Genomic DNA, 15,924 nt, shown 5'->3' with positions numbered 1-15,924 from the left:
ATCACCTTTAATCAAAACACTGAGGGCAGAGACAAGTTGATCTCTGTGAGTTTGAGATCAGAATGGTCTGTATATCAAGTTCCAGGACAGCCAAGACTCTATGGTGAGACCCTGTCTTTGTTTAAAAAGGCGTGTGTGTCTGTGTGTGTGTGTGTGTGTGTGTGTGTGTGTGTGTGTGTCGGGGGCATTCAGTGAGATAGTGCCATTGTTCTGTATTAATCTGAAAAACAGTCATTGGATTCACCCATCCTTTGAATGGCCTGGCAGATGGAACCAACACCAGTTCTTTTTTTTTTCATTTTTTAACATGTTTATTACAGCAGATACAGTTCACATCTGACTAGCTTTGCTTCCTTTTCCCCTCCCACAACCCCGTTCATTGGGCCACTTCCTTATATTTGAGCCGTCAATGTAGTTTCAGCACACTTGCCCAGCAGTACCTTTAAATCCATTCTTACAGGGTGCAAGTGGATTTCAATCATTTATACAAACATGTGGGCAACACTCAATCACTGCAACTTCCAGCTACTGTACACAGGAATGAGAAGGCTCTAGAAAAGTGCCACAGCAACAGTGCCCTAAGAAAAGAGAAGGGCACCTTAAAAAAATGGAGAAAATCAGGCCAAGAGCTTCAGAGGGAATGGAACATACAGGAAACAAAAACATTTCTTTGCAAAACAAATGAAGCAGCACTGTTCCTGATCAGGTCCAAGTGCGGAACGGTTGTCTCATGATTTGTGTGCTGCTCAAAACTGTATCCTTAGACACAGATTGCCTGTCGCTTGCACTGGGTTTTTGAAAATGCAAGATTTCTAAATGATAACCCCCCCCATTTTTTTCTTTTTTAAAAATAAGCTCATTTTGCAGACAGGTTTTCATGTAAAAGGCTAGGCATTTAGCCACCTCAGCATTGATTAGCTTTGGATGTCTAAGCTCTGTTACACATGGCTTCCCATGGCTTCATTCTACAAAACATATTTACAACGTGAAGATACATCTACAAGAAATCTACATTTCAAGGGTTTTGCAAATCAATCTTGTATCTTTCCCCTGAATTGACTCTCACAGATCCCCATCCCCTTGTTATTTCATTTGCCCAGCTTAACCGTCCACTTAATGCAGCTCAAAATGTTATGACTGGGCAAGAGATTTACAGTTCCTATAGGATATCATGTGCAATTATTCACATCTTCAAACCACAAGGAATTCTGATTTTTTAGCTTTTCGAGTTCCTTTATTTGTTGTCTCAAAAACAGTATCCTCTGCTCTCGCAAAGTTGCTTGAGTTTCACGTAGTCGAACTAAAGATCTCAAATTTTTTAATTCAGTACATATTTCTGACATGTGAACCCTTCCCATATTATGGGCTTCTTCACGCAACCTTGGTGCCTGTTTCTCTGCATGGTCCGCAGGCCACCCTTGAACATGTTTTATGAGATTATCATTGAAGTGTGCTGCTAGTGTAGGTGTTAATGAACATGCGGGCCGAGCAGCTGTATCCTGTATCCTGTGGCCACAACTATTGCATTTGATGCATTACTACTGGAAGTATGATTTGGACCAAGTGAATGGACTTCTCTGGCTGTTTAAGCGCTGAAGACTTTGAGGGGAGACAGGTTCGTGACCTGCTGCTTGTCAGCAGTTACAGGCTGCTGTGTGGCCGACTGTGACACCGGTCCTTGCTTAACTACTGGAGCACTAACCCTTGGCTGTGATGAAACTGGTGGAGCACTAATCAAAGGTTTGATAGGACTGTGTAGCCTGAGCTGTGCTTATTCTTGGAGACACATAGGATCTTGGGGATGAAGCATCGGATGTTAGAGACATTGGAGACTGATTAGATGGCCGGATGTGCGTAGAAAGCTGGGCAGCTTGAGAAATCAGGGAGGTGATGCTGAAGGCAGATGGTCCAGCAGTAAGAAACTTGTGGGTGACAGACTGCAGGGAAGCGTGTGTCACAGCTGCTGTAAGAACTTCATTTATTTTGGATATATCCACATTAGAATTATTAAGCTGTAGTGTGGCTTGTAAAGCAGGAAGCAGCTGTCTAAGAAGATTTGGGTCCTGAAGTAAAGGAGGTATTGGTGATTGTGGAACATGAGAAACAGGTACTGTTGAGGCAGATTTTTTATTTCTTTGTTTTGATTTGTTTTGTTTTGTTTTTCAAGACAGGGTTTCTCTGTAGCTTTGAAGCCTGTCCTGGAACTTGCTCTTGTAGACCAGGCTGGCCTCGAATTCATAGAGATCCGCCTGCCTCTGCTTCCCGAGTACTGGGATTAAAGGCGTGCGCCACCACTACCCAACCCAACACCAGTTCTAAACTGACCATTCAACCTACCTGTTCTGGTTAAAGGTTCACCCCAGCCCCTGGCATCTGTATACCCAAAGAGTCTTGGAATGATCTGGTAGAAATTCCACCCCAGTCTCCCTCCCTCATCTCTCTCCAAACCTTGCCACATTTCAGGAAGTCCACCAAATAATGACCCCTTCCCCAGAGATGCTCAAGACTAGGCCCATCGGGTATTTAAACTGCCCCCTCCCAAAAAAAAACCAAAACCAGACATGGTTCTCTGATCTCTTTCCTGTCTCCTCTCTGAGCGGCTGGAAAATCATCCGGGAGTGTTTTATCCATTAACCTGGGCTTTTTCTAATTTGGTTTGTTTGGTCTGATTGGAGTGCTGCGTCGGCGGAGAGGCTTATGGGGTGCTGAAACTTCACTACCTGTGTCTGTTAGTCAATTTTAGGCCACTATCACAAACGCCGAAGTTTAACTTTTTGAAGAGAAAAGCTCTTTAGCTTCTATTTAAGAAATTTCAATCCATAATAGATTGGTTCCATTGCTAGCATATGGAGGTAGGAAACTTATGGTTTAATAAAACCTCACTACATAGCCTAGAAATAAAAAGGGAGAGTTGGTCTAGGTCAAAAAAATCCCACTTTAGGGTGCATTCTCTATGATCTGAACACCTCCCAATACCTTTCTAATACATCTGAAATTTTCTGAACTGGGGGACCAAGCCATGGGCTCATGGAGGATACTCAAAATCCATACTGTAAATTGGTCATGCTAATCGGGATGGAGCTGTGCTTTGGAGTGTTTGTGTTGCAAGAACAAGGTTGATGAAAAGCTTTTGCTGCCCAATAACCCCTCTCCGCTGATGCCATAATCCAAATTAGACTGAAACAAACCGAATTAGAAAAGTCCAGGTTTAATAGATACTAACACTCCAGGTGGCCTTCCTGCCCCCCTGAGATGAAGATGGGGAGGAAGACCGGAAAGCCTCGTGTTTGTTCTCTGGGTTGCAGTTTATAAAGACCTTGTGGGTCTTGAGCATCTCTGAGGAAGGATCATCGTTTGGCGGGCTTTCTTGGGGGTGGAGTCTGGACTGAGGCAACTCCCAGGAGAGAGGGCTTAGATGGAACTTTCCACCCAAACATTCCAGACTCTTTGGGTATATGAATGCCAGAGTCTGGTGTGAAGCCTTAACCCAAACAGCTATGAACTCTGTTTCCTGCTCTGCATCAGAGGAAATAGGCATTGTCTCTAAGCAGCGGCATTGAGACTGGGTTTTCTTTCTCACCTTAGGTAGACAGACGTATGCAGAGCAGAGGAATGCTATGACATCAAATGAGAATACTCTATATTGGAGGTGCCCAGAACAGGATCAGATGCGTAGTAAATGTTATTACTACCCTTCTCAGAGGGTGACTTTAGTTTCCTCTTCTTGTAGGCTGTCCACATGTAACATCCACCATGGAAAACTGTGTTCATGACATTGTCTTGTGCATGAACATGTGATTGAGGAAACAGTCCATACTGGGGATCATGAAAGGAGCTGGTCAGACTTCAATTTTGGATTTGCAAGTTTAAGGAACTTGAGTCTAGGGGGCTGGAGAGATGGCTCAGAGGTTAAGAGCATTGGCTGCTGCTCTTCCAGAGGTCCTGAGTTTAATTCCCAGCAACCAGATGGTGGCTCACAACCATCTGTACTGAGATCTGGCACCCTCCTCTGGCATGTGGGAATACATGGAGGCAGAATGTTGTATACATAATAAATAATAAAAAAGAACTTGAGTCTACATTTTCATCTAGCTGCCAACCAAGTCACAAGAGTCCAATTTACTTACTGATCCTAAGAAAGCTATTGGCATCCCTATAGGAAAATCACCTTGGAAACAGAATTAGTAAAGAAGTTTCATCAGGGAAGGGTAGGGTAAGTATAGCAGGAACAACACAACCTCTGTGATCACTCCCACACCCAGCCCAAATTGAGTTACAATCCACCCCTCTCTTCCTCCTCTTTTATAAAGATTATTTTTGTTATTATATGTGAATGAGTATTTTGTCTGCATATATGTCTACGAACCACATGTGTGCATGGCACCCCAAAGAAGCTGTTGAGTACCTAAAAATTGGATTCACAGACAATGACTAGCCACCATATGGGTGCTGGCAACCGAATCAGGGCCTTCTACGAGAACTGCTAGTGCTCTTAACCACTGAAGCCATCTCTCTTAGCCCCAAAGATTTATTTTTTTATTTTTATGTATGTATGTTAGGGTGGTCATGGATGCCCGCAGAGAGGGTGGACAGGTCCCCAGGAGATGGAGTTGCAAGCAGTTGTAAACCACCAGATTTTAGTACTGTAATTGGTCTGTCCTGTCCCTTTAGAGACAAGCCCTGCCCACCTCCACAAGGCAGGCAGATCTTCCTTCTATTCTATTACTGTAGTTATAACTAATAAATAGCCCTCAATTTGCTCGGTGATCTGGGAAAAACATGGTATTTAAATATTTAATGATTAAAAAACTTTTCATAACAAAAAAAGACAGGTTGACTCCTAGCAGCAGTACTCTATGTCCTCCAAAGACAAAAGACCAATGGGCACAGAACAACGCCCATCTGCAATTGCTTCAACTGCCGAGTGCTGACCACTGGGCACAACTGCCTTTCATCTAAACTAAGATCTCCAGACAGTGGACAATATCACTGGAATCGACAAGCCTAGCTTCTCAGGTCAAGGTAGACCTGCTCCTTCCTACAGATTTCTTAGCCCAAAGGATCTTTTGGAGAGCCGACAGGGCCTGCGCTAAACAACAAAAGGCAAATATGACCCTCAGTGACCATGGAGGACCCTGAGGAGCAGCTCTAGGTGCCAACCAAGTAAGTTCTCTGTCACTTTTTTAATCAATAACTCAAGTAAAAATTTATCCTTCTCAAAGATCTCTGATGCAGTTTGACACCTGAGAGGTTTTGTCAGTTTGTAAAAGGACAACCTCACAAACAAATTTCGGTAAAACACAAATACAAGTTATTAAGGTGTGTACCTGCAAGTTGTAAAGGTGTGAGGACAAATACAAGTAATCAAATTTCTCTCTCATGCTACCTTCCATAGTCTTAAAGATACTTTTTCATTATGTAAACAAATATCTTGTCACAAGGTATTTCTGATATAAATATGCTATTGTTTAAAACTTACATTTTCACAAACGCGAAGAATTCTTATGAGTTCTAGGGAGCCAAATTGAAGGATCCATTTTAAACAGGTCAGATACACCCCCCTCAATTCCTTGGTCCTAAAATTTTTTCTTCCTAAACTTAACTTTGTCCTCTGTTCTGCCAATACCTTAAACAGGTGTAAGAGACACCAGACATTTCCATACCACAAATACCGGACTGGAGTAAACAGACCAGCTACACCAGGATGTGACCAGCACCCAGCTTTCTCAGGTTCCCCCCCCCACCAAGATGACACTCACAAATAAGCAGGAAAGCAGTCGTGAAAAGCTGCTGCCACAATTCCTTTAACCTGTTGTGCCTAACCTCCTGCCTTTTTAGTATAAAAAAGGAGATGGGAATGTAATGGTCTGTCCTGTCCCTTTAAGAGACAAGCCCGCCCACCCCCTACCCCTGTCCACCACCCAGGCAGGCTCGCGCGCTCTCTCTCTCTCTCTCTCTCTCTCCATCTCTCTCCTCCTCTTCTCTCCCTCCCTTCTCTCATCTCTCTTCTCTTCCTCCCTCCCTCCCTCTCTCTCCTCTCTCTCTCCCCTTGTCCCCCCTTCTTCCCTTTCCCCTTCCCTTCCATAACCCACTAAATAACTATCCAACCTCACTCTTCATGGCATGCTATCTGTTGTCTCTTACCCACCGTGGCTGTGGCTCCTCCTGGGACTAGCTGCCCCACACGCAGCTCTCACCCACCTCACGGGCTACCTACATGGGACCCAGCTGCTTTTGTGGCCTGTCGTGGTCTCATGGCCTGCTGCCCACTGCCGCCACTCAGGGACCTGCAGCCTTTCTGCAATGTTTTATTTTTACCATAACAAGTACTAAATTCTGAACTCGGGTCCTCTGGAAGAACAGAATGTGCTGCTCTTAACTTTTGAGTTAGCTCTGCAGTCTTTTCTTTCTTCTCCTTCTTGCCCTCCTCCTCCCCAATCCTTGCTTTCTATTAATTAATTAATTAATTAATTAATTAAATTTTAGTCATAGTTTCCACTATGTGGTCTTGCTGGCCTGGAGCTCTTTGTATAGCCAAGTGGCTTTGACTTGCAGATAGATACTCCTGTCTGTGCTTCCCAAGTAGCAAGCATGCTGCCTGCTTTGTTGTTTCTGAGGGACCTTGCATGTCTTTGATGTTAACCCAGAATGGCTAAGAACTTGTGATACTTCTACTTCAGTGTCCTTGGTGCTGGGATTACAGCATGAGTCTTTATACCCTCTATTTGGTCAAGGTGTTTTTTTGTTGTCTGTTTGATCTCCGGAGACTAGGTACCCATCTGTTTGATAATCAGCTGTCCAACCTGCTTAGGTTGCCCAAGGAATTATCCACACTTGCCCCCTAGGGAACTTGTTTCTGAGACAACAGACTCTGGGCCCAGGTATGCTTAAGAATCTTTTAAAATCTTTGTAACCTACTCAAACACACTGGAGACAGACAGAACTCCAAATCATCCCTGAAACTGGTCCCATCAGAGTAGTGAACCACAGATAAAATAGTTTCAGGGAGAAACTAGACATCAAACAAACTGATTCCCAATCAGCAGAGTGTTCGTGTTAGTTTCACCTTTTTCAGGGAACTAGGGAGGGGACCTGATTGAGAGCTTACTTCTATGCTACATAGCACGAAAGGGGTTATTCAGAGCTTGGTAGGGGTGGGTGTTTGTTTTGTTTCTTAGTTTTTGTTTTTTGAGGCAGGGTTTTATATGGCCCAAGACGGGAAACTTACTATATAGCCAAGGTAGACTTACACTCTTCATCCTCCTGCCTCATCCTCCCAAGTGCTAGGATTATAGGCATAAGTCACCACGTCCAAATTATGTAGCACTGGGGATAAAACCCAGGGCTTCACATACATAAGGTACACAGTCTACTAACTAAGCTACAGTTTCCAGCCCAAAATGTGCTGTGTTTTCAAGCACTGCTAGATGTAATTCTATGCTTGTGTTAGCTGTTGGTGAGGTCACCGGTACTTCTGAACACAGGGTTTCAAGAATAATATCAGATAGCAGATTCATATGAAATGCTAATATGATGCCTGTAATCATAATTGCTCAAGAAGTTCACAACTGTTCCTTTCTTATGTACTGTGACAAAATTTATTCTTTAATAATAGTTATTAAAAAATGAGTATCAGAATGAACTCTGCAATTTTTTTCTAGATAGCCCTTGAGCTTGCTCAGGCATTCTGTGAAAAACTTCCCATTTCTGCCATTGAAACCAACTCCAAGGACCCTCCACTCCTTTTTCCCAAAGGCCATCACATCCCAAAAGAGAGCTTCATCTCTTCATGGTTTTACATAATCTTTTCAGTCATAGAAGAGTTCAGTGTCTCTTGATGGACTGCTTTTAAAACAAAATTAGCAAATTTAAATGAAGCCACTTCACATAACTCTTCCTCCACTCTTCTCTGCATCATCATCATCATCATCATCATCACCAACATCATTATTACTATCATTACCACCATAACCATCACATCATCATCAGTCAACAACCACCACCATCACACCACCACCATCACCACCACCACCATATCACCACCACCACCATCACCACCACCACCATCCACATCACCACCACCACCATCCACATCACCATCATCATCATCACCACCATCACCACCACCATCATCACCACCATCACCATCATCATCATCACCACCACCATCATCATCATCCATCATCACCACCACCACCACCATCATCAGTCAACCTCATCATCATCATCACCACCGTCACCATCATCATCATCATCATCATCGTCATCATTTGGCTTTTGAGACAGCTCTGCTAAGCAGCCTGGGCAGGCCTAGACTTGCTACATAAACAGGCTGCTTTGAACTTGGGGCAGCCTTCCTACTTCTGACTTCCTGAGTGTTTATATTTCAAATATGATCCACTCGCTCTATTCCATCCTTCCCCTGTCCACTGAGGATTGAATTTAGGGTCTTGCATTTGCTAGACAGACATTGTACCAGTGAACTACACCTTCATTTCCAAGCTCTTTAAAAATATATATTTTTTTATTAAAACAAGTTCAAGCCTTGTGGTGGTCCTGCATGTCTTTAATCCCAGCACTTGAGGGGTTGGGGGCACGAAAGCAGGTGGATCTCTGAGTTTTGAGGTCAGCCTGGTCTATGCGAGCGAATTCTAGTACAGCCAGGGTTACACAGAGAAATTCTGTCTCAATAAACCAAAACAAAAACAACCCTCCTCCCGATAAAAACCGAGTCAAGTCTCATTAAGTTACCAGATTTGCTGTCCTTGAACTCATCATTAGCCCACTTAAAAACTTGAACTTTGGGGGCTGGAGAGATGGCTCAGAGGTTAAGAGCACTAACTGTTCTTCCAGAGGTCCTGAGTTCAATTCCCAGTACCACATTGGTGGCTCCAGCCATCTATAATGAGATCTGGTGCCCTCTTCTGGCATGATAGCATACATGGAAGGAATGTTGTATACATAATAAATAAATAAAAAAGACTTGAACTTTCAGTAAAACTGCTTTAGCCCCGAAGGCAGTTGGGATTACAGGCCTCTGTCACCAGGTGCAGCCCCTTATTTATTTTGAGACAGGAGTCTCATGTAGTTTGGCTGACTTTGAATTTGCTATGTAGCCCAGAAGTGGCCTTGAACTCTTCCTGCTCCTCTGTCCCCCTCCTGTACCACCAAATTCAGTTTCTGTGATGCTGGGGATTTAACCGAGGGCTCTGTAGATAAGCACTCTGCCAACTGAGCCACATCCCCAGCCCCTGCCTCCGATCATTAAAATGGGAAAAAGTGCTATACATGCATGAAAATGTTATAATAAAACCCATTACTTTATATACTAACTAAAATATTAATTAAAAATTTTTAAAGTAGCCATTGTGATCCAAATCTGTAATCGCAGCACTTGGGAAGTTGAAGCAGGAAGACCAGGACTTCAAGGTCATTCCTTAGCTATATTAATTCCTGGCCAGCGTGGGCTACGGGGGCCCCTATCTCGTAAGTAAATAGTAAATAAACTACTCAGTGTGTAGCCTGACCTTAAGTCTTCCAATCCAGAAGGCTAGGATACAGGGATGAGCCTCCACACTGTACTAATTCCTTTCCTTTCCCCTCCCTCCCTTCTTTTTTGTTTGTTTGGTTTTGTTGTTTGAGGCAGGGTTTCTCTGTGTAACAGTCCTGGCTGTCCTGGGGATTTGAGCACAGACTCTGTAGACCAGGCTGGCCTCAAACTCACAGAGATTCACCTGCCTCTGACTCCCGAGTGCTAGGTTTAAAGGTGTGTACCACCACCACCCAGCTCCCTCCTTCCTTCCATCTGGTTTTTGGAGACAAGGTTTTATTTTTTTTTCTTCTCTCGATCTCTTATGCCTATGTCATCATAAGAGACAAGGTTTCACACAGTCCTAATTGACCTCAAATTCCCTACGTAACAGAATGACCTTGAACTTCTTATCCTCCTGCCTCAACCTTCCAAGCCCTATGGTTACAGGTCTGTGCTCAAATCCCCAGTTTATACAGTACTAGAGATTAAACCAGGTCCTCTATAAGAGCCATAAATGCTCTTAACCACTGAGCCATCTCTCCAATCACCTCATAATCATGTCCCAAGACAAAACAGTATAATCTAGCCAGTTGGATGGCTCATATATATAATTCCAGCATTGAGGATGCCACTCTAAGAGGATTACCACAAATTCAAGGCCAGTCTGGACTCCATAGTGAGTTTCAGGCAGATCTAAGCTGCATAACAAGATCCTGTCAAAAAAAAAAAAAAAAAAAAAACCAAAAAAACAGAAAGTAGAAACTTTGTGTAATGAACTTAGAACACTGGTCTCCCCCCCCCCCACCGTTGAACTTCAAATCCCAGTGACCTTGACTATAAACTGACTTTGGTGAGATCCAGTAGTGGGAAGGCTTTGTCCTATGTTTTATGTGCTCTTATCTAAATAAACATATTAACATTTTGAAATGCTGAAGTGAAACCAAGATACTAGCAGTAACATCAGATTTACAGTTTAAAAAGCTGTCTTTGTTCTCCTTTCTTTTTTTTTTTTTTGAGACAGTCTTGCTATGTAGCTCAGACAGGCCTTGAGCAAGCAGTAACCCTCCCATCTAAACCTCTATCTTAAGTCAGTGTTCTGTTGCTGGGAAGAGAAATCATGACCACAGCAACTCTTATAAAGGAAAGCATTTAACTGGAGGTGTGTTTGCAATTTCAGAGGCTTAGTCCATTATCACCATGGCAGGGAGCATGGCAGCAGGCATTGCAGGCATGGTGCTGGAGGAACAGTTGAGAGCTAGCTATGTCCTAATCCAAAGGCAGAGAGATATTTTGAAACCTCATAGCCAGTGACATACCTCCTCCAACAAGGCTACAACTCATAATCCTCTCAAACAGATCCGCTCCCTAGTGATTAAACATTCAAACATATGAGCCTATGGAGGCCATTCTCATTTGAACCACAATACTCCACTGGTTTTTCGAGACAGAGTTCCTCTGTAGCTTTGGTACCTGTCCTAGAACCAGCTCTTGTAGACCAGGCTGGCCTCGAACTCACAGAGATCTGCCTGCCTCTGCCTCCCGAGTGCTGGATTAAAGGCGTGCGCCACCACAGCCTGGCACCACCATAGTCTTATAGTCATGCCACAATGCATAAATGCATTCAGTTCAACTTCAAAAGTCCCATAGTCTATCAGAGTGGCATGAGCAGTGAGCTTTCCTGCAGGACCCAAGGACCCCCCTCCCCAGCAGTTGCAGAGGGGCCCCGAGCCCGCCAGCTGCTCCCTGAGCCTTCCTGCCGCTCTGGCGAGTTGTGGTGGCACACACTGGTAGGATTTGTAAACTATGGGGGCAGTTCTTGACCACTGAACCTGTTGCAGCATACGTTAGCAGACCAGGGATTTAACCCCAGGTGGGGGCTGGATCGAGATCTTCAGGAGGATCCACAGGCTGTGCTGAGGAAGGGTTGACTATGGGGCATGGTGGGGACCAAAACAAGGTTGGAAAAATTCATTCTGAGGGCCACTGTGAGCCACAAGTTGCCAATTCCCTTCAAATGGAGAGAAACTAGGCAGTATAAGTGGAACAGTGGCCCCTATCATGAGAAAAGTTACTGGCTGCTCAGCAGCTTGTGCAAGAACAGTTAGCTGCTGGGCATATAGTCCCCATACTCTTCCCTTGGCATACCTCATATTTGTTATTCAAAAAGAAATATGGCAGTTGGAGACTATTGCAGGACCCTTAGGCAGGTTAGCAAATGTATGGAAATTGTGGGATCATTACTAGGATTGCCAAGACCTGTGGCTATCCCTAAGAATTACCATATGGTGGTGATCACCCTCAAATGTTGCTTTTTTTACTATTCCTTTGCATCCTGAGGACTCACTCAAATTTGCTTTCAGTGTTCCCTCTATTAATTTCAGAGAGCGGCACCAAGGAATCAATGGTTATGTGCCCAGGGCATGGCTAATAGTCCAAACTTTGTGCCAGTTATGTTTCCAGAGCTTTACAGCCCCTGAGGCTATATTCACTATATGGATGATATTCTTTTTTAAAATATATTTAGTTATTTATTATGTATACAATGTTCTGTCTGTATGTATGCCTGCAGGCCAGAAGAGGGCACTGGACCCCATTACAGATGGTTGTGAGCCACCATGTGGTTGCTGGGAATTGAACTCAGGACCTTTGGAAGAGCAGGCAATGCTCTTAACCACTGAGCCATCTCTCCAGCCCCTGGATGATGATATTCTTATTGCAGCCTCAGAGAGATATGATTTGCATGCAGGGTTGCAAACACTTTATGAGGGACTGCAACGGTCTGGTTTAGTTCTTGCCCCCTGAGAAAATTGCAAGACTATGTTTCCCTTTCAGTATTTGGGCCATCAGCTCCTACAGACTGGAGTTCGACCACAAAAAAAAAATCACTCTTAGAATAGATCAACTCCGCACTCTTAATGATTTTTAACAGCTTTTGGGAGACATTAATTGGATTAGACCATCAATGGGATGAACAACAGGAAAATTAAAAAACTCTTATTGAATCTAAGAGGTGACTCAAACCCCACGTCTCCCAGGCTACTGACACCTGAAGGCCATGAATGTCTTAGATTAGTCGAACAGCAGTTAGCAGAAGCCCATCTGAATTATATTGATTATCACCAGCCTTTGCTTCTGCTGGTCTTCCGCACAGCCTTGCAGCCCACTGCAGTCCTTTGGCAGGAAGGACCTATTCCCTGTGTTCATGGACGAGCCTCTCCCAAAAAAGGTTGTGCAGCCCTATCATGTGGCTGTCCTGGAGGTGTTGCGCACTGCCAACCTGGAGGGTCTTAGGATGTTTGGCAAAATCCCTGGAAAAGTGATTGTTCTGTATAATAAGGAACAGCTTAACTGGCTCCAGTTATTTAGCCCAGAATGGACCATCTTTTTAACCACTCAGTCTGCTGAATTTGACAACCATTACCCCCCCTAATAAATTAGTAAAACTTTTTGATGAACATCCAGTTTGCTTTCCTAAAATTATTTTGCTAGCTCCCCCAGATTGCGCCCTTAATGTATTTACAGATGGATCCTCCAATGGCACAGCTGCCATAGTTACAGCCCAGAAGACTGTTAGAATAAAAGTACCCTACAAGTCTGCAGAAAACAGTAGGACTGGCTGCCATTCATTTAGCTTTAGTTACCTTTCAGCTAACCTATTAATCTTTTTACTGTTAGCATATACATTGCTAAGGTTCTTCCCTCCCCTTGGAAACATCAGGAAATATAGCTACTACCTCTGCAGTTCATGAATTGTGACTAACATTCAATTACTTTTATGGAAAGATCTCATAAGATTTATATTGGCCAATTGGGAACATTCTGACTTACCTGGACCTCTTAGTGAAGGCAATTCACAGCTTGATCAAATGACCCCATCCTCTCTTAATCTCTCTTGCCCCAGGATTTCCTTGGCCTTGCCAGGGAGCTCATAATAAATCCATCTTTAATGTTACTTCTTGAGGCTCACGTATAAAATTTCTAAGGAAACAAGCTCTTTTTTTTTCCTTTTTTATTTATTTATTTTTTTTGAGTCAGGGTTTCTCTGTATCTTTGGAGCCTGTCCTGGAACTAGCTCTTGTAGACCAAGTTGGCCTCGAACTCACAGAGATCTGCCTGCCTCTGCCTCCTGAGTGCTGGGATTAAAGGTGTGTGCTACCACCACCCAGCAGAAACAAGCTCTTAAGATTGTTAAAACATGTCCTTTGTGTGCAGAACTTGCTCCTGTTCCTCATCTAGGAGTCAATCCTCGGGGTCTTTTGCCCAATCATATCTGGCACATTACTCATGTGGCATCTCTTGGCAAATTGGGATTTGTACATGTTTCTGTGGCTACTTATTTCAGGCATGGCTCTTTGCCTCCACCCCACTCAGGGGAAAAGGGTGGAGAATGTATAAAGCCATTGCCTCCAAACTTTTGTCTACATTGGGGCCCCAAAATTGATTAAAATGGACAATGGACCAACTTATATCAGTAAAGGCTTTCAATTATTCTGTGACAATTATGACGTCTTTCATAAGACAGGAATTCCTTACAATCCTCAGGGACAGGCTATAGTGGGCTGGGCTCACTGAACTCTCAAAGACTGTATTCACAAAACAAAAAGGGGGTATCCTTTCTAATATTCTCTCTATATTAAATTTTCTAACGATTGAATCACATACTCAAACATCAGCTGCTCAGAGGCACTGGCAGCCCTGTGGCTCTACTCATTGATGGTACAGTGGGAGGATGTGTTGACTGGAGCATGGAAGGGGCCTGATCCAGTCCTCATTTGGGGATGTGGAAGTGTATGTGTGTTTCTGCAGGATATTGAAAGCCCCATTTGGATTCCTGAACAGCTTGTGCATCCTATGGACAGTTCTCCTGACCATCAGCCACGGCCAACGGGTACAATGGGTCCCAGTCAGAAATCCACTGGTGCTGATGCCAGTAGGCCTGGATAGTCCCGTGTGGCTGTACTTCCTTTCCATTGACTGGGCTACGGAACAGCCAGCCATTCCATTGATTGGAGACACAATAATGTTATTGGTATGTGGAAACTATCTGGCAGTTTGTATTTTATGTTTGATGAATTTTCTTTCTCCTTGTGCTAAATGTTGGCCCGGTACTATGATTTATGGCCAGAACACATTATTCATTATGGTGATGGGTACTGTGATCACTTTACAAGAATATTAGCAAGGATTCTCAAGAGTTTCATTTCTGGTATCCAACCCAATGTGGTATAGTATCTGCCTTCACAGGATCTCATTACAGATGGCTGTGAGCCACCATGTGGTTGCTGGGAATTGAACTCAGGACCTCTGGAAGAGCAGTCAATGCTCATAACCTCTGAGCCATCTCTCAGCCCAAGACTCTGTTTTATGATGTGCTTGTTTATGTAGTCATTTTCGGAACAGGGTCTTGTGTAGCCCAGGTTAGCCTCCAACTGGCTAAGTATGGACCTGAGCTCTGGATCCTCCTGCCCCTTTCTCCCAAGTGTTAGGATTACAGGCTTGTGCCACCACACCCAGCTCAATTAATGGTTTCTGAGCCAGCTGGTTTTACGAGATGTTCTGTACACACTTTGATGTGTTATGTAATGCTTTGGTGTACTTGTAGAGCTCTCTTGTCTGACCTGCACTTACATACTGCCGTGATAACATGGTACATGCACATATATAATAATAAACAGCATTTCCCCCAGAGGGTGACAGCTCATCCTCACCTCACCAAGAAGCTACTAGAGTTCCTATGGGATCAAAGTAGAATTTTATGAAGATATAATGGCAGCCTGGTCTACAGAGCAAATTCTAGGACAGGCTCTAAAGCTACAGAGAAACCCTATCTCAAGAAAACCAAAACCAAAACCAAAAAACAAACAAACAAAACCCCTCGAGGAATATAATGGATGAAGAAGAGAAAAACCTCTGGTGGCCTTGAAGGCCTGATGCCATCTAATATTTTCTGGCTGGGTTTGGTGGTGCACTCTTTTATCCCAGGACTCTGAGGCAGAGATAGGTGGATCTCTGTGAGTTTGATGTCAGCCTGCTCTACATTGTGAGTTCCAGGACAGCTAGGACTACATAGTGCTAAGTCCGAAGTGCCTCCCACCCCCAAAAAAATGACAGTGCTGGCGACAGTGTCCTAAACAGGACTAGGTCAGGTAAGTAGAAGGATTGTTATTGGGTAAACAGAGGTCTAAAGGTGGGTTCTATTTACCAGAAAACTCCCTTAATCCCATCAACAACCTCGGGCTAGGGTTCCAAACAGGCTATGTTAGCTCAAAGACCCCACCCTATTGATTGCCAAATAAAATCTGCTTGCTTTTACACCATTTTGCCCAGAGAGGGAGCTTGGCAGTTGTGATCCCTAATAAACCTTTCTTTCTGCCCATGGAGTGGTCTAGTTC

The 15,924-nt window shown here is 43.8% G+C and overlaps 1 protein-coding gene across 1 annotated transcript; it reads right to left on the bottom strand.

The window, feature by feature from the left end:
* Positions 1 to 1,169: 1,169 nt before the first annotated feature.
* LOC119817207 (WW domain-containing adapter protein with coiled-coil-like) lies at positions 1,170 to 11,682 on the bottom strand. Its single transcript, XM_042055292.1, is given in 7 exon segments — positions 1,170 to 1,508; positions 1,511 to 1,567; positions 1,569 to 1,624; positions 1,627 to 1,751; positions 1,753 to 2,133; positions 10,081 to 10,245; positions 11,534 to 11,682. Coding segments are annotated over 7 exon segments (1,272 nt in total).
* Between the last annotated feature and the right edge of the window lie 4,242 nt (positions 11,683 to 15,924).

The sequence above is a fragment of the Arvicola amphibius genome, chromosome 6, assembly GCF_903992535.2.
Source record: "Arvicola amphibius chromosome 6, mArvAmp1.2, whole genome shotgun sequence".
In the NCBI taxonomy this organism is placed as follows: Eukaryota; Metazoa; Chordata; class Mammalia; order Rodentia; family Cricetidae; genus Arvicola; species Arvicola amphibius.
Note: the sequence above shows the minus strand (reverse complement) of the source record. Positions and strands in the feature narration are given on the sequence as shown.